The sequence below is a fragment of the Prunus persica genome, chromosome G5, assembly GCF_000346465.2.
Source record: "Prunus persica cultivar Lovell chromosome G5, Prunus_persica_NCBIv2, whole genome shotgun sequence".
Taxonomy (NCBI): Eukaryota; Viridiplantae; Streptophyta; class Magnoliopsida; order Rosales; family Rosaceae; genus Prunus; species Prunus persica.
In genome coordinates, this window is record NC_034013.1 from 3,729,051 (window position 1) to 3,754,367 (window position 25,317).

Below are 25,317 nucleotides of genomic sequence, written 5' to 3' on the forward strand. Positions count from 1 at the left end.
ACATTTATTATGTGACCAAATTACGTCTTCTCCTCATAACAACTACCTCCCAACTATACCCTGTTCTCCACGCTCTTTGAATGCTAGCCACTCGTCTCTATCCCTCCTTCTCTTCTGGCTCTTCTACTTCTATATCTAAACCTGCCCTACTCTTTTTCAACGCAATAAATTCATCCTGATCATAATTCATTACTTCCAAGAGTTTCACTAAATAATCACCATCAATAATTCATCAATGTACTGAATATAACAGCTTTTCTCCTTATTACGATGATTAAAACCTTTAACTGTAAAGATGTTTGCATAATCCTCTTAATTCGAGTCCATATTTATATTTTTTCATTTAAAATATTAAATGTATATGAATATTAAACGATTATTAGTTAAAAGTATATAACAATAATGTATATCAAGCGAACACTCTCTTGATATTATAAACTATATGATCTAGATAGGTAATGCATTTTTTGTGCACACCTTCGGTCGCAAGTTAATATCATAAATGATAAATAAGGATGAAGTTAAAGGTTTTAAATTAGAGCTCTGATATCGTATTAGACGAGATATATAAAAGTTTAAATACTCAAATATGAGCTAATAATGTATGTATAATTTTCTTCTAGAGTATTTGCCCCATCTTGATTAAAAATTTGGGTAACGTGTGGGACAACTTGTCCTATATAATCTCATCGATCCCTCTCTCCATAATCCAAAACTTGCAACCCCACTGATCTTGCCAGCTCCTTCAAACCCAAAAATACTTCTCTCTCTCTCTCTCTCTCTCTCTCTCTCTCTCTCTCAAAAATGGCACCAGCATCGGACTCCTTCAACCAGACCTCCAACACAGTCTGTGTAATGGATGCATCAGGCCACGTAGGCACCACCCTCACAGAGCGCCTGCTGCAGAGGGGTTACACAGTCCATGCTGCCCTTCAGAGCCATGGTGGGTTTTAATCAGAATCTATTTTCTTTGTAATTACTTTCTGTTTTTTATGAATTATTCTTATCATTTGATGTTTCTTAATTGGTTTTGGGGTGTTTGAATAATTAGGTGAATCGCGGTTGGGTGAGCTTTCTTGTGACAAAAAGAAGCTCAAAGTATTCAATTTAGACCCATTTGACTACCAGAGCATACTTGATGCTCTCAAAGGCTGCTCTGGCTTGTTCTATGCATTTGAGCCTCCACAAGACCAACCCAACTATGATGTAGGTTCCATTCTTCCCATCCATCTTCTGCACTTTTTCATTTTTAGTTGAGTTTAATTTTGTGATTTTCTCACCCCAAAAAAAAAAAGTTGCAAGGGCTTGTAGCTCAATGGTTGAGTACAATTTACCCCTGCACTTGAGGTCTTACGATTCGATTCCCTTCTTCCAGTATCGCTTGTATAAAAATAAAACTGCAACTGTGGAAGTGTTTTTGTTTTGATAAGGCAACTGTTGAAGTTGGGATGAGTATGTAATGAAGGTAGTGAACGTTTTGGGCGGGGGTGGAGGAGGGAGGGAAGGGTAAAGTATACAACATGAACTTCAAACATTTTTTTAATAAAAAAATAAAAGGAAATTTAATGATGTGAACTGATGCAGTTACCCTTTCTCTGATTGGAGTTTCCATTTTCATGCACTTTCAATGGTAGCTAGAGGAGCAACATTCATTTACGTCAAGTAAACTCAAATCACTCTAGTTTAATTTGCTCACTGAGTTGCTTTGTCAATTCCTATTTCAATCTCTTGCTTCCTTTTGAGGGCCGACAGTCATTTCAGTTATTACTGGAATTTTTTTTTTTGGAGTAGTGAATATAAATAAATAAGTGATTGTTTGAGATTGCTTGTCGAGGGCTAAAAGTACCTTCTAACCATTAAATCGTTTTTTTACCGTTTGGCAAAAAAAAAATAAAAGTGCTTATGAATCAAGAAAAGTATTTGAATTTTTAATAAATATTTTAGGTTCATTTGGGAGTGATTCTGAATGGACTTAAAATTAATTAATTAATTTTTTTTAATACAAGCTTTATTGGGGAGGGAGAAGTTGTCGAAATAAGGGTGTTGTATTTGGATTTGGATTTGACAGTGAATTTAGATTCGTGAAAAAAGGAACTATGAAAATATTACATGCGAATATTATAAAGTAGATTTGAAATTATATAGTCAACATGCATGTATGATCTCCATGTGCTTCTGTTTCTTCTAATACAAATATAAAAATTATGTATTGTCAATAGTTCAATCAAGGTCTGTTTAACTATATAATAATAAGAACTAGATACTTAGATTCAAGATCAGTCATTTCAAATGGGACCTAGTTTTATTTTTATTCAGTAAGTTTAGGGACAAAGCTTGAAGCAATTGATAGCATCCGCAGGTATACACTTTTCTAATCGCACCTTTTGGCTTCCACTTGGAATTTTTTGTTTTCTAATGGGGTAGCCAATTTGGTTAGTGTGAACAGTTGAAATATATAATTTTAGAAAGATGAGATGCTACTTAGCTGTATAATAGCAGTTTTACTGACCTTTCAAACCGAAAAAACCTATTCCCGTTATATGAGAGTTTCTTTCCTTTCAAACGCTTTTTTGTCATTCCCTCTTAAATTATTTCATTAATAAGTTAAAATTTTGCATCATGTGTTTTTGTAGTTTTAAATTTTTTGATCATTTTATTGAGATTTGATGGTGATGTGTAGGAATACATGGCAGAAGTAGAGGTGAGAGCAGCACACAATGTGCTAGAAGCATGTGCAAGAACAGAAACCGTAGACAAGGTTGTGTTCACATCGTCAGCCACTGCTGTGGTTTGGAGAAACGACCGTAAATCAATGGCTCTGGAGTTGGATGAACGACACTGGACTGATGTCAATTTCTGTCGCAATTTCAAGGTATTAATTTCCAACTCAAATAGTCAACTGGGTGTGTTTATTTATTGTCACATAGGGTCTTACTTCAACAAGACTTTTTGGTGCTTTTGTGGCCCAAAAACCAGTAACAACTTGGACAAAGTGTATGGTGCCAAGCGGAGGAGAAAAACTTATATATCACGTCGCAGGGATAGTACTGTGTTGCTATCTCCAAACCAATCGCATTCTGTTACTTATAAAAGTTATCACAAGTGGTGGAATGTGGGTGATTCCGTGATATAGAAGTTTTTCTTTGACGCCAGGGCTTCATGTCCCCACACTAAGTAGTAGTAGTTACAGAGTGTGCTGATTGTAGTTAGGTTAGGAGGAATGTGATCCTCTTAACAACGCATGGAGACCAAAAATCTGCTCCAACAGTTGCTAACAGTAGGTTTGTTGGTGTGGAATTTAGTAACTTTGAACTTTACCGTTTGTTGGTGTGAATTCTTAATAATGATACGGCAGAGCTTCATGATGTAGGTCTGGCGACCATAGACTCCTGAGTTTGCATATCAACTATATTTTAGTTTTTTTTATTCTTTTTTTAACAAAATATTAAAATATATATATGATGAAATTGTACTTTTTTGGTAGCTGTAGTTTGAGTCTTTTCACTTTGGTCCCTATAATCTCAATTTTGACAATTTCAGTCCTATGGTTTTCTAAGACGGAAATCTTATGTCGCTCTAACGTGGCAGCACGCCACGAAATGTGGGCTAAGATTGAAAATTGAAACGACATAGACAAAAGTAGAAAATGACTCAAATTATAATATGACTTTTAGAAAAGCTATATATGATGACTCCCTCCACTAAAATATTTAGATCCCTAACCCTTAGAAAAGCTTTCTGGCTCCATCTGGTGAGCAAAGCTGGCATACTTCTGGATCTACTTGATGTTGACTAAAACATAATGAAATACTAAATTAAATCTAACCCTTACATGTTTTGTTCTTGAACAGTTGTGGCATGCACTATCAAAAACCCTAGCAGAGAAAACAGCATGGGCCTTAGCAATGGACAGGAGCTTGAATATGGTGTCTGTGAATGCAGGGTTGTTGATGGGTCCTGATCTGTCCATCACTAACCCCTATATGAAAGGAGCGGCTGAGATGTATGAAGATGGCGTGTTGGTGACCGTCGATGTAGATTTCTTGGTGGATGCTCACATTTGCGTCTTCGAAGATGTCTCATCCTACGGTCGATATTTGTGCTTCAACAACATCATCAATCGGTCTGAAGATGCTGTAGAGCTGGCTAGAAAGTTGACCACTTCTGCCCCCTCATATCCCAAAAGCCAAGATCAGGATGATATGATGATCATTCAACAGCGGATTAGCAACAAGAAATTGAATAAACTAATGGTGGATTTCAAGAGTAAATCCCAAGAATGTTAATGATGATGTTGGCAATTAGAAGGCGCATGTCATTAAGAATTTCAAAATAATTTTCATGTATATTTAATATATATATATATAATAGTATAATTAATAGTTAGTAATATCTTATTTGATTTCCTTCTTTTTGAAGCTAGAAGGTTTCAGTAGTGCTTTGGACAGTCGCCCACGGACGACCGTATGAGCAAGGCGCGGGCGATTGTCCTTAGCATATTTCGAAATTTTTGTGTGTTGCATTATTATTTCAGAAATCAACCAGCACTTGTATGGTGGCCGTAGAATACAAAGTTTCAAATTGCTTTGTAAGTTGTAATTATGGCTATCATATTAACTTTCTCCAAGTGGGAGTCATTGTTAGAGTTCAAATATTAATTTAAAGAGGTCCTAGTGAGAACTTTGCCCCCTGGGATTTTAGGTCGCTAGTTAAATAAATCTAGGATTAATGTTAAAGAACTCCTACACAGCTTTAGCTGTTAAAATACTACAAGGGAATCCTATACATCGCAACAATTCTACAAGTTTCAGCTACAAATTTGCTGGGAGGGATCGCCTGCTCAAATAGTCATTTGAAAACCTGCCACAAACAAGCATTCCTTAAATTTACAAGATACATTATTAAAATTCAAGATTATTTCTCTTTGAAAAATACTTACGGTAACATGTAGACAGAGTGCAACTGTTACCTCTTCTTGACCAAAAGCTGTTCGACTAGTTGAGCGAAGAATGCATTGAATAGAGTTTAGCGCATTCCATTCTAGTTTAGCTGATCCTTCCGAGGCAAGAGAACTACAAACGAGCATAACTTGTATATTTAGGCAAAGCAATAGCTAGCTACAAAGACAATGACTTTACACCATAAAAGTACCTTCAGATATGCTGCAAAAGCTTTCTGGGGGGAAGATCGCCCCAGGGTCTGCTCCATTCCGGCAAGAGACAGCCAGAGCCAGGCAATTTTTACTGTAGAGAACAAGAAACAACTAATTAATGAGTTTTAAAGGCGCATTACCAGAGTTGGCAGTTTCAAAGGGTACACAATTTCATCAAGGTGATTGCAGAGCTCTATAATTTGAAGACCGTATTTCACATAAAACAAAAGAGAAATTGAAAAGCATACCTTGACCATGATGGAACAAATTTACTATTTAGCATAGCATCGTCATCTTCTTCGTTTTCATCATCTGATTGTTTGTATGGAGAGATTTCATATGACTGTTGTGGACGTGTATTGGCAGCAGAATTCCCATTGTCTATTGCTTTGTCTAAATTGCTCGGTACCTTATAGATCACATGAAGTATCAGCATGAAGCTGTAAGACAAAGTAATGTACACGAAATATGCAGCCATTCATGTGCAAGAAAACTTTCTAAAGGTGGCCAGGTTGGAGTTTACAATAAGATGTTAGTAGTTACCCTCCAGCCTGCAGCAAAAGCTCAGAAATTCTCTTACACATAGACCTACCTAGTATGAACTATGCAAGTAAAACCACTCAACATATGAATAAATGTTATTTCAGAGGAAAGGAATAGGTTTAATTGTCTCGTGTGCTGTACAATATGCAAGTAGATCCTAAGATAGGTGAATGTCAATTCTTAAGAAGTCATTATCATTTACCTCTGCGTTATATCCAAAATTACTCAAGACCAAACTGTGTTCTTCAAGGATAATACTCTCTCTTCTGGCATTACTTGTTGAAACCCTGGAAGTCCTAGGCTCAGTCTCTGAAATGTTCCTGAAAGTGTCATATTCCCTTTCTTCCTCCATTGTCTTATGCGCTGTTTCATCCTTAGATTCCTTACTCTCATGTCCTCTTCCATCCTATATAAGACAGTCCAATACTGAATGTGATTTCTAAAATAGCAAAAAGATAGATTTAATAAAATGTGAAATGGCATGAAGAATCATACTATGGCCTGGCATTTCATTTCTTTATCTTCTTTTTCTGCAGGTAAATTGTCTTCATGTTCTCTCTGCTGTCTCCGTGCTTCAACACGCATTCTTTTTCTTTCCTTCTCCTTCCTATCTTCCTCTTCCCTTTGTCTCTTCTTTGTCACCATATCAGCATCTTTTTTCTTCCTCTCTTCTTCTTTCTGTTTCTTTTGCAGCTCCAACTGCCTCATATTCGCTTGCTCCTTTCTTGACCGCTCAAGCTTCAAGGCTTCCTTCTTCATCTTGCGCTCATTCTCTTTCTTTTGTGCAAGACGCTTTGCATTTTCGGCAGCCTCCAGGGCCTTCACTTTGATGTCCCTCTTCCCTACAAGAAAGCACAAGAAGCTCCAAATACTGAATCAAATCATTGGAGAACAAAAAGAAACAAAGAAAAGAAAAAGATTCCAAAATCTTCATGGGACATTCACAATGATACAATCAAACAACAGATGAATCATTGTCAAGCTCCTAATGATATGATGAGTTTACCAATAAAATACTTTATTACTCAATGATCCCAGACATGCAAAACTAATTTACTGCTCCGAACATAACACTCCTTGATTCAATAAAAACAAAACGATCATCCATACTGTAGTCCAGTTTCCACATACCGTTATGATCCACACTCTAAATACACTCATATAGAATATGTACATGTAATGCAATTCCAAAGTTCTAGAATTGGCAATTCTTCATTATTAAAATTAGTAATAGGAAATTACCTGTTACAACTGCAGCTGATTGTTTCTGTTGAACAAGAGGAATGAAGGAAGTCATACTGGACACAATATTGTTACGCTTAGGCTCCCGCTTTAACAAACTTGGACCGCCTTTTCTCAAGCTGGTTTTTCCAGACAATTTTGGTCTACGAAGTGATCCAGTGGTCCTCTTAATATCATTTGTTCCTCGTGATATGCTCAGGTTCTCCTTGTTGTTATATCTTCTCTTGATGCTGTTTTGGATTCCATGCTTCAGTTTGAAGCTCTTATGAGTCTCCGTTAAGCTGAATTCAGTGTTTACTGAATCTAGACTAAGTCTATCAGCATGCAGTTCAGCTTTCAAAACTGATGCAGGAGGATTTGGAATTTCAGTAATGTCAGCAAGTGGTACTCTTTGTATTGAGCTATTTAATACTTCTGAAACAATGCCATCCCGGGAAGTATCAGCTACCTCATCTATATTCTCATTTTCTTCACTAATGCAGGGAAGCTCTGGATTTAAGCTCCCTCGCTTCCCTGAACTGCTAGTGCTTGAACCAGTTCTATCCCAGAGTTTCCCAACTGGCGATATGTAAGGCTTCTTAATGTCCCAACCAGATTGACCACAACGATTTGGTAGGCAATCAGAATAGGACCTTCCATTAAATGCCTGGCCAACTTCCTCACTCAAGCAACTATTATCATCCTTTAATGGCCTGACAGCATCATTCATAGGCAAGGCGGTCCTCATATCCACTCCGCCCTCTAGAAGCCCAGTTGGAACAGACTGGTAGAGATTTGGAATTTTGTGCAACTTATATGAAGCTGAAGAGCACGCTACTGGAGTTTGCATGCAAACAGATTTGCAAAGCTGCTCCAAAATGCTGGCATGTTCAAATGTAGTGCTCGGAAGGTTGCACTCATCAAAGTTAATATCCCCTCGAGCAATGCTTGTTGGTTCGTCATCTGTTTCTAAAACGAACCCCTCAAGCTCAGGCTTTGTATCATCACCACCAATCAAATCCAAGGATTGGCCACGTGGAGAACCAACTGAAAAATATGAAAATTTTCTGGGCCCCCAAAGATCAAATCTCTTTTCCTGCATGGCTCTTCCAGCACAAGTCCAATTTTCAACATTTCCTAGTGTAAGATTATCCTCAAGAGGAAGAGAAACATGGTTCCCTTCTATGCATGGACTTCCTGTATCAACAATAGTGCTAGTTGGATGTGCTGCTACTGTTTCCTCCATCAAACAATCTTGAGACTGGCCAGCAGCCTGCTTCATCAAACTCAAGAGAAGTGATGCTTCCAATTCTTCATGCATAAAAGTGAAAGGTGCATTCCCACTTCTGTCCCCCTCTCCCACGCTGATTTCTCCCTGTGAAACACAATCTTATTAGAACATATTAAATAATAGCAGACAAGCAACCTGACCAATATAAGAGGACAAGTAAACAGAAAATCCCAAATAAAACAAGACTGCTAAATAAGATAGCAAAGATATAAGGGAAGTAGCTTAGCCGAGAGAGAGAGAGAGAGAGAGAGAGAGAGAGAGAGAGAGAGAGAGAGATCAATGCACAACAGAAAATTGAGTACCTCTTTCACATGTGCTTTAGGTGAAGATTCAGACCTCTCTATCATTTGGTGATCCTCATTTTGATGTGAACTCCTACTGACAATTGATTTCACAACATCCTCCTGAGAAATTAAAAGGCCTTGAGATTCTAGTACGGCCTTTGGACTATGCTCTACACTGCCCAAGTTTACACAAATAGAATCTGTATTGACAGTGTGAAAAACCTTTTCTATCAAGTCCCGTGAAGAAGACAGGTCATCAACTATTGTGTGCTCAATCTTTCTTCGTTTATGCTGAGGCCATGAACCATCCATAGAAGGGCTAAAACTTCTCCCCTTGGATTTCTCTGCAATCCGGCATTCAGTTGATTTGGTATAACCTACATCTACCTTATCACCAATACTCCACATTTCGTAGTTTGGAGAAATGTGTGACTGTATAATCGGCTGAGGCAAGTTACCCTTCATCTCATCCGTGGAAGCAGCACAAGGATTCTCAACTGCAAGATTCTTTGCATCCAGGATTCTAAAAGAACCAAGTTTGGACACCATTGTAAAATCAGAATCTGTTGATACTGTAGGATTACCAACGTCATGAGAATCCAGTACACTCTCTTCTGTGACCAATTCAGTTGGTTTTGCAGCATTAACATTAGACAGGCTTTCAACCAAACTTTCCCGGGCTACTTGCGAGCCAGTTGGATTATCTATCAAAAAGGATTTCTGAACTTTGCCACTTTCTAGCAAAGTATTAGCAACTCCATCCTTATGAGCATTGGATATCTCTTTTACTGATGAGGCAGCATTTTCATTTGAGCTTCTTCCAGATTTATGCAACTGCTCTTCTGGGGCTCCGTATAAACTGCTCTGCAGCTCCTTTCCTCCGACGGAAACTTCCCGATCCCCAAGAAAACTCATCTCCAGTGGTGTGTTACAATTGTCTTGGTAATTGACAGTTATTCCTTCAGCCAGTATATCTTCAGCATGCATCAAGGAAATATAACTTTTTTCTGACGACCTGCCCTGCATTCCCTTCTTAAGATCAGGAGTAGAAATTCCATTAAAACAGGACTCTTCCACGTCATCAAAATTAAGTTGCTTGGGATTCACAAACGCATAATCAGCAGGCTGCCTTAAGTGTAAAACTTCTCCTCCAACTCTAAGCCCATTACCATCCAAGTTAGATCCAGAACGAATAGGATTAGCTTCAATACATCCATCAGGATCAATTTCAGTTTTTCCAACACTTGCAGCTTCAACAAATTCACTGGTTTGTGTACAAGGTACCTCTTGTACCATAGTACTTAACACATCCTGATGCCTGATTCCTGCAAGCCCATGAGTCAGGTTTTCTGGCAAATGCTTGTTTGAAGCAGCAGATCTGGACTGTGTACCCCTGTGACCCAAAACCTGGGAATTGACAGGTTTTGACATTTCTTCTGTCCCACAATTAATTTCTGTGCATGTATTTCTACCAGCGTAGTGATCTGCAACATTTTCCTTGTCTGAAGAATCTATTGAATTCACTGCACATAGGTCTAGATCCCTTTGAATTGGAATAGACCTTCCAGTAGATATTTGAGTTCTCTGTGCATCATGAGACTTGTTCGATGCAGCAGACATTGACTTGTTAATTCTTTGACCCGATATGTTGCTGCTGGTATCAGTTGCTACAATTCTTTGACCAGACATGTTGGAGCTGGCACCTTTTGCTATTCTTTCAACACTACGCACAACTTGTGACCCAGTACTTCTGGAGACAAACTCCAAAGAACGATACTCCTTACTTGAATGTTTTTCCCCATTTACTGCACTTAACTCTAGATTATCACATGTATCAGGATGCTTGACTAAGTTCATTTCATCAACATGGTCAGATTGTAGGAAAGATATCGCACACCCAATAATCCCACCAGCACAACCATTAACGTTGTTCTTAACCTGTGAACTGCTTTTATAGGTACTGTTGCGAATTGCCATAGCTCTTTGTCTGGACTTGGATCTTTGAACTCTAGCCAGTGATAGAGCTGGGTCATGATAAATGTTTGAGGTTTTTGCATCCCCCTGACCTTCAGGAGAAGTAACACTTGGATCCTCTTCTCTCTGATCTTGAGGAACACCATTGGAGGAATCTCCCGCATTACTAATGGGGCACTGTGGCAAAATTGTAACCTCATCTCCTGCACCTTTAGCTGGTGATAGAGCTGGATCATGGTAAATGTCTGACATTCTTGCACCCCTCTGATCTTCTGGAGATGTAACACTCGGATCCTCTTCTCTCTGATCTTGAGGAACACCATCAGAGGAACAATGAGCGTTATTAATGAGGCACTGCGGCAAATTAGATACCTCATCTCCTGCACCTCTAGCCGGTGATAGAGCTGGATAGGGGTAAATGTCTAAGATCCTTGCATCCTTCTGATCTTCTGGAGATGTAACACTAGGATCCTCTTCTCTCTGGTCTTGAGGAACGCCATTGGAGGCACACCCAGCATTACTTACAGGGCAGTGTGGCAAAATCAAAACCTCCTCTCCTGCACCAAAACCTCTGTCAAAACCATGAAGTTCAGTGCACAAACCATTTGGTAGCTCCCCATTGTGAGCTGTAGGAACTGGCTTGTCAAACACAGGGCAATGGCTATCGGTAAAATGGATTACAGGCTGTGCGCGAGGGAGTGGAACTCCTGAAATCAGCTCTTGTTTGTTCAATACTGTAATGAACAAATCAAAAGATTCTTAATTAATCCATGGGCATAACATAAGGGCAAGGACATTGCATACATACAATGTACATACAGTATACAGATGTGTGTGTGTTAGTTCAGGCCGTGCAACTGAAATTCCCTTTTCACTGAAGCCATTCTGAGATACTTGTCATGACCAGTTGATGTATCCTTCACATTACAAACAATATCCTGAATTACAAACTTTCTTGGAATGGAAACCAAACAGAGAATTAAGAAATCCTTGACGGTTCATAATGCAATATTAAAAACCTAGGGTTCATTTGTTTCATCATCTAAAAACTTAATTGCTACTAAAATCAAATCAACACAGAAACTATTTCAGTCTAAAGCAACAAAATTAACAATGTTATTAAAACGATGCCTTCCAAAACCACGCAATTCGAAGTGAAAATGACAAGAGTTGTAGAGAAATTATGAATATGGAAATGAACGTAGGGAAAGTAGTACGCACCATGATTGGGGTCGGAGGAGGAGGAGGAGAAAAGCCACTGAGGAGGGGCAATTCCGTCAATAAGGCATTTGGAGGCGAGGTGTTGCTCGAAGAGGTAGGCCTGGTGCTTGGCTTGGTTGACGATCCATTTCTTCCTCTCGAAGATTTGGGCCAACAGCTTCTCTGTCGTCGACATTTTCACACTTGAACCATGGATTTCGATTCACTGAGTTACAGAGAGAGAGAGAGAGAGAGAGAGAGAGAGAGAGAGAGAGAGAACGTCTCCTTGGTTCGGCTGAAGAAAGAAGGGCTCGACGAGTAAGTTTCAAGGTGGGAGAGTAGAGAGAAAAAAGGCACTGCCGGTTCAGATGTTGGGAAAGCTGAGGCGAGGAGGGTCTGAAGGCTCAGTCTCAGGCGCAGGGTCTCTATGGGTTTTGGTTTTTGTTTGCGTTTAGGCTGTTTTTTTGGCTGGCGGGGAAGAGGGAGATTTGATTTTTTTTTCAACTTCTAAAGCTTGAATAATAAAACAAGGAGAATTCCCAACCAAATAATAATAATAATAATAAACTAGCCTCTCTGCATGCGCTTCTGCGCCTGCGAGAGACTTTTTTTTTTTTAAAATTTAAATTTATTTTAGAATTAAAAAAAATAATGGATAGTTGTGTTCCATAAAAATAGAATCCATTATCTGAATTTTTTTTTAATTTTAATTTTTTAATATGAATAATTATGAATTTACCATATTATCCTCATTTAATTAATAATTTTAATTCTTAATGTTTGCATTAATCAAGGGCATTTTCTGGTATTTTGAATGTTTCACCATTCTCTGCCTTTTGCTTTATATATACTAGCCTCTCTGCACGCGCTTTCGCGCTTGCGAGAGGTTTTTTAAAAAAAAATAAGTAAATTTATTTTAGAATTAAAAGAGATAATGGGTAGTTGTGTTCCATAAAAATAGGATCCATTATTTGCTTTTTCTTTTTCTTTTAATTTTTTTAAATATGAAAAAGTATGAATTTACCATATTATCCTCATTTAATTAATAATTTGAATTCTTAATGTTTGCATTAATCAAGGGCATTTTCTGGTATTTTGAATGTTTCACCATTCTCTGCCTTTTGCTTTATATATATAGATATATATAGATAAAGAAGGAGTAATTTTTTTCATTCTTGTGTTTTTTTAAGTTTCAAAAATATAAACCTGATATTTTGAAGTATTAGTATTTTTACATCGGAAAATCTTCCTTTTAAAAATTTTATGTTAAGGATTAATTAAACACTTTTAATCTCATTAATCATATATATATAGTATAATACATATTAAAATATTTAACTCACTAACATATCTAATGAACGAATGAGTTTAAACATTACTAGCTTCTTGGTCAATTGGGTTTTTTTTGTTATTTTTAATTCTTATCTATTAATTAGTTAAATATATAAATATATAAAAAGATAAAAAGAAATTTAAAACAAAAAATGGATGAATGTCGGTATGGTGGAGACAGATGAATGTGGTAGTCGAGTGGGGCAGTAACTACTTTCCCTAATTACTTAAGTGGAATTTGTTTTTTATTTTGAGCTTTGTGGATGTGAGGGAAGTTTTGATGAAATTGGAGGAATTGACTTTTTGTGATCATCATAAAATGGTTGGTGAATGGGAAGAGCCTCAACTTTGGTTTTGCAATTAGATGTCACGAGTGGACTGAAATACCCCTCCACATGAGGGACATATGATTAAAATGTAACGAATTTGGCAAGAATTTGACAAAAATTGATACATACGCTTTAATTACTCGGAATTGAAAATTAAAAGAATAAAATTGATAAAATTGAAATTATAGAGACCAAAGTAATAAAACACCAATGGGATGTTAGTTAGATTAGTTGAGGCCTTTAGTGTGCTCCCAAGTGATCGTAGGTTCAAGCCCCCCTTGGTACCGTGTGTGTGAGTTTCCTCCATCTCCTTCCTAACTTTGGCATGCAAAATAATAATAATAATAATAAAATAGGAGCTTTAGATTTAAAACACAATATAGTTTACTAATTTGGAAGATATGAATAAAATTTCATCTAATTAGCATAAGGCCAAAGACCAAAATGTAGTACATAATTTTACAAAAATATCATTAAAAAATATCAAAATTACACACAATGCCACTCATTCTAAAGCAAGCATACCATGCCACATGTCCATATCTAGCCAACTGCCACCGCCGGCCACCGCCACTTGTTACCTGTGGGATTTTTAGGAAATATTTTGGGAGTATTTTGTTAATTGTTGTAGGGGCTTTTTCGTTTCGACAGCTACTGCGGGCCTGGGCTGCCGTAAAGAACCAAATGAGAGAAAATTGTCCCTGGGTCTGAGTTCAAAAATTAGGCCCCGATAATGTTCGAAAGGGTAGTTGAGCCTTAGGAAGCACCTTAGTTACTTTCACCAGCAAAACTAACAGTTGCTTACATGTAGATTCTTAGCTTGGCATTAGAAGTTGGTGGCATGGGAGCAAAACCATCATGAGTTTAGCATAAATAGAGAGAAGGCTATGAATTCCTATGAGAAACAAGGGTTTTAAGACAAGGGGGAATGGATTCTAAGAGGGTTTGTTGAAGAGGGAGAGAGATGGGGCTATGATGGGTGTGTTGAGTAGTTTCCGGCAGCTTGACGAAAAAGCTGTCAAGCTCTGGAACTTTTTAACAGAAGAGAAAAGGGGAGGAGATGGAGGAATAGGGCACGAAATTGCAGAGGTTTCAGATATGTGAGATGAAGCTTGCTATCTGAATGTGTGTGTTGGTTGTTAGGTAGGAGGTACCTCATATATAGCCGCTAGAAACTCCTCCTTTCCAAGAAACCCTAATGATTTCTATCTAATTTGGCCAAGTCTTTCCCTTCCTTTTTCTTCTCTTCCTTTGACTAATCCTATTTGGTGAAATTCTCTCTGTCCAATTGCACAAAAACAGGATTTGGGGAGCTCTAGGCTTTTCCCGCAACTGTTCCAATGGGGAACTCCCATTTTCAGCCATTTTTCTTCTTTCTTTTCTCCTCTCTTCCATGGCTAGATCTGATGGGGGGAAAGAAGTAGGTATGTACACTGGTTCGAAAGGTACCTCCCCTCCTAGTGATCTGCGCACCAATACCCCCTAGTTCTTTGAATGCTTTTGCTTGAAATTCGTCTCTCCCCTTCTTCCCCCCCTCTCTTCCCATGTGCTAGAGCCTCCCAACAACTCACTGACATAACACTTTGGCTTTCATCCTGGTTCATGTTTCCAGCTAAGTGCTAGAAACTATAGATATTTTCTTGGCTCCTTGGGCTTTTGCTAAAGTGATTGGTTAGCCTACTAAGGGAATGAGCTTAAATGATGGGGTAATTTCCTAGGGTATTGGGCTTCCTTTTTTTCTCTTTTATGCTTACCTACATATTTGGGCTCAAGAAATGGGCTTAAGTTTCAGGGCTCCCAAACGACCCAAAACTTCCGTTTCTTGGCTTATTAATGGGCCTCATGAAAGTTTCGTTTCCATCCATGCCACAACCCACTCAGCAAGCTCCAGGCATTTGTGTGGCTTGGGTCCACTAAAACTTGTAGCGTGGTTGGGTGTGAAATAATGATTTTTTGCTTGGCATGGCATGTCAATTGGCGTGCTTTAATTTTATCGTCTTTGAAAAGGGATATGATGCTTAACTGGGTAATTAGCTTGAGCTCGTAGAGCCAGTGTATTTTATAGGCTATAGCGTGGCAGATTGCATATTTATTTGGCATGGCACATGGTCGTAGCTCGTGTAAGTGTGCATGAGGAATTTCGCGTGTTCCAAACTGGGTCTTTTCTTAATAAGGTGTCACACTAGGCCGGGAATTTATTTGGACCCAACCCTGAATTTTTTTGGGCCTTAACAACTGTACACCAGCTTTGCAGACTGTTTTTATTTGGGTTGGCAAGGATTGGGATGTTTTGAACTTGAGCTGAGATGCTGTTGTTTTATATGCATATCTTTGGCATGTTTAGACATTGACCTTTGATGCATTCTTGTTTTGGATGCATTTGGATGTTTTGTAATTGAGGTGTGATGCTCTTGTTTTGGATGCAATTGAATGGATGCTTTGTAATTGAGCTGTGGTGTTCTTGTTTTGGATGCAATTAAAAGGATATGTTGTATAAGAGATGTCATGTTCTTATTTTGGTTCCATTGATTTGGTGTATACTGGATATGTGCACTTGGAACCCAAAATTAGAGTTGTGATGTATATTGGATGTTTGTTTTCAAGGCCAGTTGGAACTCAAAATTGGGGAAAAGGAAGACTCATTCCATAACCGATCAAAGATACATCGAACCAACACAACCCCCTCCATTACATCCAAAACCTAACCAACATTAAGTTGTCAGCTGTAAATGACCAACATTGCCATTATCTTTGGCAAACAACAAAAAAATAACCATTACAAACAAGAACACATAACCCAAAACCATGGGGTTTTCAGCTTTTGTTTTCCACACTTTCTTTCTTGTTCAGAGAGGTTGATTTTCCTAATCAGACCTGGGATTATTTGCTTCGATCTCTCACACATCTCTGGGTCAGCCCATTCCCAAAATATGCATCAGTTCTTCTGCATAAACACAATTTTTTTTATTACAATCATACAGTGGCACCATCAGAAATAGACCTAACCAAAATCCCAAATTTCACAATCACATTGACAAACACAAATCCAACTTACCCTCCCACGAACTTCAAACCTCCTTCCAGGATGTGAACCTGTCCAAGATGTATATGTTTTCACAGCATTGCCATAGTAGCGCAACTACAACCTCACTGAAATGGGCTCTTCAATGTGCAATCGAGACCTCATTGACTCACCATCAATGCTAGGTAGGTTCCTCCTCATCTTTTTTTTTTGTTCACCTCATCCTTATCTTTTCAAGCTGTGCGATTATTAGGTTGTTAGAGAGGGTCAACTTCCAATAAATGGTTTGGACTTTCCTTTGTACAAATTGGAGGGAAGAAATGACGGGATAAATGGGAATAAAAGGGTTTGAGAGTGCTAACATACAGACTGAACGTATTTGCCCTAAAAAAGGAAGTCATGTGCCTTCCACATGACTTATTTGACAGAGTAATGAAGCAACTAGCTACCTACTACGGAAGCGACTTTTTCTCTCTAACCATAGCCCCTCCTTTGAAAACACTTGCAGCGCTGCTTTGGGGATGGAGGCCTTAGTTCCTCCTCCCCTCTCCTCTCATCTCTTCCTTCCCACTTTCTCATTTCCTACTTATTCCTTCTATTTTTCTCTTTCTCTTTCTCTATCTCTTTCTCCTCTGTGAGAGTCTTCTCTCTCCTTTGTGAGAGTTCTTCCTCTCATTTGTGAGAGTTTATGTTACTTTCTGTTTATTTATTTTTGCTTTATATCTCCCTTAATCTCCTCTCCAACTCCTTCCCATCCCTCTGATCTCCCTCATCTCTGACACCTTGTGTCTCCAAACGCCCCTATCTATCTATTACATCTCCCTCAAGTTCTCCTCTTCCCCTTTACCTATGTTAAACTTTCTCTACTTTTTTTCTCTTCACCTCACCTTAAATTTCCCTAAATTATGCCCAAATCTGGAAAACCCACATCTGCACTTCCACTTTCCTCTTTCATCCCTACCCATAAATGTTGTTCTTCAATCTACACTTCTCACATGTACATCCCTTGCCCCTACGCTGTTATGGTGTCCTTCACACATTCCCTCTGGTTGTGTCCCGACCCGAGATCTCAACGACCAGCCACTGCTCTTCGGTTTCATGGATGAGGATACTTCAAAAGTGCTCTTTGCACTAGCTTCTAGGATTATGGTATTGCTCTTTGTGTGGGTGGTTTGTCCACCACCATTCTCCGCTCTAAGCAACGGTTTGTCTGGTTACTGATTACCCATCTTTAGTGGTTGTGAATTTGCGGCGACGGAGCGGCAAGGGGAAAGTGGCGGATGTAGCTTCTCAGATTTAGGGTTCTTCCTTTGTGTTTGTATTGGGCTAGATGTTTGTTTTAGGGTTTTCCTTTATGTGGCTTTTTTTATTTCTGTTGGGCTGAGGCCTTGTATCTAACTGTGTTGGGCTGGTTTTTTTTGCATTTTTTGATTGTGTAATCTCTTTCATCTTTATGAAATGAATTACCTTGACCCCAAAAAAAAAAACAAATATTGACAGAGTAATGGATGAAATGTCTCTCACTCTAATGGTGGGGGGAAATTAGCAATAAAATTTAATTTATATCCTTAATTTTTTAAATAAAAAGATTTGGGGGTAAATTAAAAGTATAATACAAGTTTAGGAGGTAATTCGGCATATCTCTTTTATTTTAGAAAATGAATGAGGAGGATGGTTGGAGTTGTAAGCAGTATAAATGTAAAGTAGAAGCCAATGTTGTCTGCCATGTACTAGAAGCGGACCAACTATTTCACATTCTCCTGGGAAAAAATACTTCAACACAACGCACGCTCGGGAGTAGACGATCACTTCCACAGTAAAAGACAAAACCTTGAAAAGGCCAAAAGGAAAAAAATAAATACCGGAAATGGTTAAAATATGGAACAAATGTACAGAGCCTCTTTCTGTCTCTCCTTCCTTTGATGTGAAAATTTGGAAATCTCCTCCTTTTGGGGGCTCTCTGAACCAAATCTATCTCTAAATTCTCATTCTTTTTTCTTTCCCTTTAATTTCCTCACTCCTATCAATTCCTCTACCACGTTCTCCTTACTGATTCAATAATTTCCCATTTTGCTAAGCCACTTTCTGATGGTCTCTTCATTATCTTTTGGACATTTTGAGGCTGTAGATCCAACCGCAATTCCAACTTGGTAACTTGTTTCATTTTGGTTAGATTTTTGTTCAAGTATCTTGCTTTGATCTGTGTTGTGCCTCCTAATTTGCTGTTGTAGAAGTAGCTGTAGCTCCTTGTTATTTCTCGGGAAGGTTCTTAGCTAAAAGCTTTGTAATTTGTGTTGTAGATGTTTTCTTGAAGTACCCATTTCTCATGTTGCTAAGATTTCTCAAAATTTCAGCAATTTGTATAGAATTTTGGTGAATTCAGCTTGTGGGTACTTTCCTCTGTGTTACGAGAACCTGTAAGATAGCACTTAGGGTTTGTAACACTCTTGTTTTCTTTCAAGCACTGTACTTTTTGTGTTGAGGAATTATACTTGCAATGGATTATGGAAGAGAAACTAATGTAGTGCAAGTAATCACTGGGAATAGTGTTGGCGGTGATATTTGGTCTGCTGATCAAGCAGTTTGGGCTACTGAGGATGAGTACCGAGTTTGGAATAATGGTGACGCGTTGGCGGACACCATGTCCAACTCGAATTATGATCAAAGGCAATCTCAAAGTCGCTCTGGAAGCGAACCCCCAAATAAGAAATCAAGGAACTCCCAAGATGCAACTTCGTCTAACCGGTCAAAAGCCATTGGGAAAATGTTTTTCAAAACCAAACTTTGTTGCAAATTCCGTGCTGGGACGTGCCCCTACGTCACTAATTGCAACTTTGCTCATAGCATTGAGGAGCTTCGAAGGCCACCTCCAAATTGGCAAGAAATTGTGGCTGCTCATGAGGAAGAAAAGGGGGTATCTTCGGAGCCAAGGGAAGAATATCAAATTCCAATAGTCTCTACAGGTTATGGTGTGGAGACTCAGAGGTCGTATAAAGGGAGGCATTGCAAGAAGTTTTATACTGAGGAAGGCTGCCCTTATGGGGATAATTGTACTTTTCTTCATGATGAGCAGTCGAAGAATCGAGAGAGTGTGGCAATAAGTTTAGGTCCAGGAGGGTATGGTGGTGCTGCAAATGGAGCAAATAACAAGCCATCAAATTGGAAAACAAGGATTTGCAATAAGTGGGAATTGACAGGATATTGCCCATTTGGAAGTAAATGCCATTTTGCTCACGGCGTTGCAGGTATGATTTATTTACTTTTTCCGTCTTTGCTTTACGGAAAGCATTTGATGTTGATTCTTTATATATGATAGCTCAGTTTTGAAAAATCAGTAATTGCTTGCTCTAAGATTTGAGAATGATATTAATCCATCTTCCATAGCAGTAAATAATTCCCTTGTGTTGCCACTTTGTCAGTGTAACTTTTCATAGAGCTGGCCATCTTGCTTGGGTTCCCATTCTATAACTTTTATATCTACTTTCAGTTTCATTATCTAGATGCTTGGTGTCCTGCATTTTCAATGTCCAAATAAGTGAGACACTGCTACCTATAATTTGTGGTAGAAATTTTAATTTCATGCAACACTTAAGTCCAAGCTTTTCCATGTTTTGCTTTTGTTTTAGGAAAGCACTTCAGTATATTAAGAAATCAATTATGGTTAACTACCACTATTGTTGGTTTTGTAATAGTTTCAAGATTATGGTATACCGGTTAACTTGTTCTTTTGGCGCATCATTAACAAAGACTAACTACCTATGCTTTTTCCTTGTAAAAGAGAAACATGAACACATGATTGTTTGTTTTTCCTCATAAAGCAAAGACACTTGTCAACACACTTTCGCGTTCATTTGTTTATCATAGAGAACCTTGGGACAGAAGTTCTAGATTGCAAGATCATAACATGATTCTATTCCTAACCGGCCAACCCATCTTTTATTTTATCCAAGCTCTAGGGGCAGTAAAAAGTTACCTGAACAGAAATATGCAAACTACATTGTAAACTTATTGTTTAACTTGTCCACCTCGGTTATTGGTTGTGGCAGAGAGTGTATACTCATTATGCATGGAAGGGAAGAAATTTCCCCCTCTCTCTTACTTAACCATCTGTGGCCTTGAAGCAAGGTGCTGTTGAAGTTGCCCATGCTGATTGGCCCAATTGAATAGTTTGTCTGTTTCTTTATTGTTAATATAAGTGTACATGAGTATGATTGGAGAATAGGAAGGTAAAGGAAGAAGATCAGCTGAAGAATGCCCTTAGGACTCGAGTAGCCAAGTAAGAGGCTACCATCAGTACAGATTAAATTATTGCAGTTAATCCCAAGCTTTACCATGTCAAGTTATTGTCACTTGTCCACCCCTGTTATTGCTTATGATAGGGAGTGTATACTCATTATGCACGGAGGGAAGAAATCTCCCCCCCTCTCTCTTTTATTTTTATTTATTTTTAACCATCTATGGCCTTGATGCAAGGTGCTATTGAAGTTTCCTATGCTGATTGGGGCAATTAAATAGTTTCTCTGTTTCTTAATTCTAGTAGAAGTCTACGTGAGCATGATTAGAGCATAGAAAGGCAAAGAAAGAAGGCCAGCCGAAGAATTCTCTTTAGACTCCAGCAGCCAAGTAAGAGGCTACCATTGCTCCAGAATGAATTATTGCGGTTTAATCCTGGAAGAATACAAAGAATAAAAGACCATCCACAATCAGTAATTCATCCAGGGGGCTGGGTCTATTCCCCAACCTGCTTAAAAACCTTAGCAGAAAATCCAGGACAGAACAATCGGTCCAAAAAGGCCTACATCTGACTAAGGAGGAGGCCACAAGTATTATTCAAAAATATTTAATACAGGCATATTTAAGCCTAGGCAAGGAAAGTTCCTAATTAGAAGCTCTATATCATTTTTTAATTCCTTTTTACAAAACTAAAATTAGACGTACCACCTGAGCCTCTATAGTTTTTAGAAACAAAACTATTTGTGGAAATTTGTATTGTTTGGGTCTGCGCTGCCCGTAAGCATATATTGACATAGTGCCATATAATAAATAAAACACACACACACACACGCATACATTCCATTTTCTTTTTACTGCTTAATATCTCCTTAAGCCACACAAGTTTCTAACTCCTATTATGTCTTCAAGGGAGGAAGAAAACAAATACACAAACTCTAGTTCCTACTCTGGATGTTGCTAAGAAACCTGGGGTATTTAATATTCCAACGGTTAAAGTTTAAAACAATTGTTTGCACATGTCCTAACAGCTTCAGGTTTTGGGATCTAGTGGTTGCCTAACATAGGATCAGAGCATTGGTTGGTGGAGATCCTTGGTACGAAATCTCCAATCCCCATTCTCACTTCTTTGTTGATTTGCAAGGTGCAGGATGGGGCTGCACCCATACGTTTCTCTCTCTGAATTTCTCTGCCACTCCACATGTAGGATGGCGCTTGCATGAGAGAGAGGGTGTTAGTTTGATATACATTCCCTTACAGCTTAAGCTTTTGGGAAAGTGGTAAACCAAGTATGTATATCACCTGACGAACTGTACCGATGGTGTTAAACACAAATTAGGGACCGGCTTAAGAGAAGTGTGGCTGGACCACTTTTGAGGTGATCAATTTTTGCTCGTTAAGGGTTTGACTGGTGTATTGAAGTCTAGAAAAAATCCTACATCTTGCATGAGGGAGGCTTGCATGGAATTTACACCTCAAGAGATAAAGCTTAAGCAAGGCTCATGTAGATGCATAATGTTGTTGTACAACTTGATCTCGTTTGGCTGCCAGTGCTGTTACTGTTGTATTGTGAGTTGGTTTGGTAAGGATTACTAGTTTGTTTATTTTGCTTACTTCTTTACCTTTTTTTTCTCTAATTTGTAAGTTTATCAGCTACAAGCATTAGTATAAGATCTGGCTTAGTACAAGTTTGTATGGTGTGATGTTTATGTTAAGGTCACGAGTCTGCACACTTTGTTGACATTAAATGAAAATACGCTCTTATCATCTGTAGGTCTTAAATTTGTATGCCACTGAAGAGTAGCATGCTAATATGTTGTCTGGAATGTGGATGATTTGTCTTCAACTATTTGAGGGTGTGTTTTTACGTTTGGGTGCAATATCTATAGAGACTGTAGTGATCATATTAATATCCTCTTTCCTGAAAAGAAAATTGTAATAATCAAACTGCAGTTCAACTTAAACTGATGATGCTTTCATTATCTAACTTTGGAATTCTAAACTTCTGACTACAGAATTACACCGATATGGTGGTGGGCTTGTGGAGGGGGACGTTAGAGAGTCTTCTTCAGCCCCTCCTGACAATAAGCAGGGTGGAGTACCTTCTAAAACCCCAGCAGATACTGTGGTAGTATCAGTCCCGCTAGTTCCTCATTCTGATGTTTATCACCTCGGAGTTCCATCACAAAGATCATCGATTGTAATTCAGAGGCCTGGGCAGAGAGCCCATCAGAAATGGAAGGGACCAGACAAAATCAGTAGGATATATGGTGACTGGATTGATGAGATCGAATAAAATCTGGGATCCTCGCTTCCAAATGTTAAAGATGTACTGTGGTAACTTACATATATCCTCCATGGATTTAGATAGAAAACTAGATACCAAGTCTCTGCAAGAGATTTTGGGATCATGTAGCTGTAACTTATCTGTAGAAGTAGTTTTTGTTTCCTTGCTTCTAGTTTAGGTTTCATGCCTGGCTTGGTGAAGGCACAGCCCATCTGTTTCATGTGCGAATTTTGTTGTTACAATTAGAACTTGAAGCTTGTATCACTCTCTTAGTTGTCCTTATTACCATATACAATTATGGGATGACCGTCTTCGTCCAGAGAGACGATGGTCATTAGCTTGTACCACTTTGTTCAAATTATCAATTAAAATAATTAAACATCTCGCTTTCACCCATTTTGGCGTTGATCATAACACTTGTATCAAGTTTTTCCCTATTTTGAGGTTCTTTTTCCTGTCTGAAACTTTCTTCTCTGAGATGATTGTAAAATAACTCTACTAGAATAAAGGGACGGGGTGGCAATGGGTCGTGTTCGGGTTGATCTAATTTATATTCGAGTCCTATATTTGTGTCGTGTTTGGATCGTGTAACAATATAATGTTTCTTCCAATTGGATATTTAATATTGTTTACAATTTAGTATTTAATGTTTCTGCCCTCTATGATATGAAAATCTACAAATTTAATTAAAAACGTTTACCCTTTTGTTTGAACAGCCAAAGATGAGGGCGTTGTATATTGGTGGCTTGGATTAATAGTGAAGAGAGTAATTTGTTGAGCCCATCCTTCTCACAAGGACTCGCTCAAAGCTCCATAGCTTTGGTTCTTACCAAAGACTAGAAACCAACACTTCCACATTACCCTCCCAAATTAAGCCAATCATTTTTGTATGCTCACGAAAACAAGATGCATCGACATGCCTCCTTGTTTCTCTCTTGCCAATGACTGACTGGAAGCTATCCCACAAACACAAACTAACCCAACACCAACACCAACACTTTGTTGTTCTCTTTGTAGCTTCATCTCATCACAATTCTTGTTCTTCTTCTCTGAATATCCATGCAATAAGGCTGGCCGGAAGTGCAAGCCGATCTCCGGCCACGGGTTTTTTTTAATAAGGCATAGCTGCTCAATCTTAGTTATGCAGGGGATGTCAGCATCGACCACACCGGATGTAGCTTATCCCCCATCCTCACAGCATGTGGCCTCCCCGCCAATTACTGTCGTTCTGACCGTCCTTCTCCTCGTGTTCTTCTTTGTGGGATTCTTTTGTATTTACTTTTGCAAGTGTTTCATGGACCATATCCTTACCTCCTTTCAGCGCTCTCCCTCCGGAGACCTTGTGGGCACGGCGGTTGTACCTAAAGAAGGCCTTGACGTCTCACTCATAGAATCATTTCCAACTTTCGTGTATGCAAGCGTCAAAGATTATCGGATAGAGAAGTACGGCCTAGAATGCGCAATTTGCTTGGTGGAGTTCGAGGACGATAGCATGCTGCGCCTCTTGACAGCTTGTTGCCATGTTTTCCATCAAGAATGCATCGACCTCTGGCTCGAGTCTCACAAAACTTGTCCATTTTGTCGTGGAAATCTCGAATCAATACCCTCGAACTTAGCGGAGAAGTCTCCGGTGCTTGCTCACGAGAACGTCGCCATGCAGGAAATTCATGAAGGGAATGAGCCTGTGTTGTTGGATCCGAATGCTATCCACATTGACATCAAAGGTGAACAAGGCCAAGACCAACATCATCAAGGAACTAGTACTAGTGATTCGTGGCCTCCCAATAAAAATAATAACAATAACAATATGGTTGCAGAAGATGAACAAAGTAGTAGAACTAACCATGATCATCAAAACGTAGAGAATGAAACCGAAAGATTTTCGAGGTCACATTCGACAGGGCACTCCATAGTTATTAGGCCTAGAGCAGAGGAGGATAGATATACACTGAGATTGCCAGAGCATGTGAAGATAAAACTTCTAAGAGGGCATCATAACTGGACAGGAAGCTGTACCACATTTGGGGAGTTCTCACGCCAAACACACAATGCGGCTGGTGGCCACTTTGGAGAGGTCTCTGGCTCTGCTGCTGGAGGAGACATTAACAGACTTTAATTTTTTGTATTTTCGTTAATTTGTTTCTCTTCAAGATCTTCAAATAATTTTTTTTTCTCTCCTTTGGTTTTGTTCTTTTGCAAATACAGAAGGGTAGCTTAGCTAGCAATTTTGATGTGTTCATGCATTTTAGTTGGTTTGCCTTTTCTCTTGAGCGCTGATCTCGCTTCTTTTTTTTTGGGAAAGAAGAAAGCATTACAAAGAAGATCCCCATACAAGTCAAAATTCCCAAACCAAACACACATATTCACAAAAGCGTGTCCTTTTTTAGCCTCCGCCACTTGAATGGTTTCATGATAGAAATGTGATAAAGGAATAATTTTGAAACCCTGTAGA

General features: G+C 38.7%; 4 protein-coding genes across 4 annotated transcripts; 3 read left to right on the plus strand and 1 right to left on the minus strand.

Annotated features, from left to right (window-relative positions):
* Positions 696-4,680, plus strand: LOC18777614 (cinnamoyl-CoA reductase-like SNL6). The gene is made up of 4 exons (XM_007209326.2): positions 696-943; positions 1,052-1,206; positions 2,681-2,872; positions 3,852-4,680. The coding sequence occupies exons 1-4, from the start codon at positions 805-807 to the stop codon at positions 4,284-4,286; spliced, it is 921 nt and encodes a 306-aa protein (XP_007209388.1). The 5' UTR covers positions 696-804; the 3' UTR covers positions 4,287-4,680.
* On the minus strand, positions 4,773-11,861 carry LOC18776252. Its single transcript, XM_020563963.1, has 10 exons — positions 11,687-11,861; positions 8,714-11,199; positions 8,510-8,611; positions 6,938-8,291; positions 6,191-6,537; positions 5,898-6,101; positions 5,401-5,561; positions 5,152-5,243; positions 4,940-5,072; positions 4,773-4,860 (listed from the first exon to the last, which is right to left on the minus strand). Exons 1-9 carry the CDS (start codon positions 11,859-11,861, stop codon positions 5,041-5,043), a joined length of 4,953 nt encoding a protein of 1,650 aa, XP_020419552.1. The 3' UTR covers positions 4,773-4,860; positions 4,940-5,040.
* Positions 18,216-23,261, plus strand: LOC18777413 (zinc finger CCCH domain-containing protein 56). Its single transcript, XM_007209251.2, has 3 exons — positions 18,216-18,498; positions 18,649-19,593; positions 22,594-23,261. Exons 2-3 carry the CDS (start codon positions 18,846-18,848, stop codon positions 22,872-22,874), a joined length of 1,029 nt encoding a protein of 342 aa, XP_007209313.1. The 5' UTR covers positions 18,216-18,498; positions 18,649-18,845; the 3' UTR covers positions 22,875-23,261.
* LOC18776179 (RING-H2 finger protein ATL29) lies at positions 23,605-25,043 on the plus strand. The gene is given in 2 exon segments (XM_020564629.1): positions 23,605-23,971; positions 23,974-25,043. Coding segments are annotated over 2 exon segments (1,173 nt in total). The 5' UTR covers positions 23,605-23,806; the 3' UTR covers positions 24,982-25,043.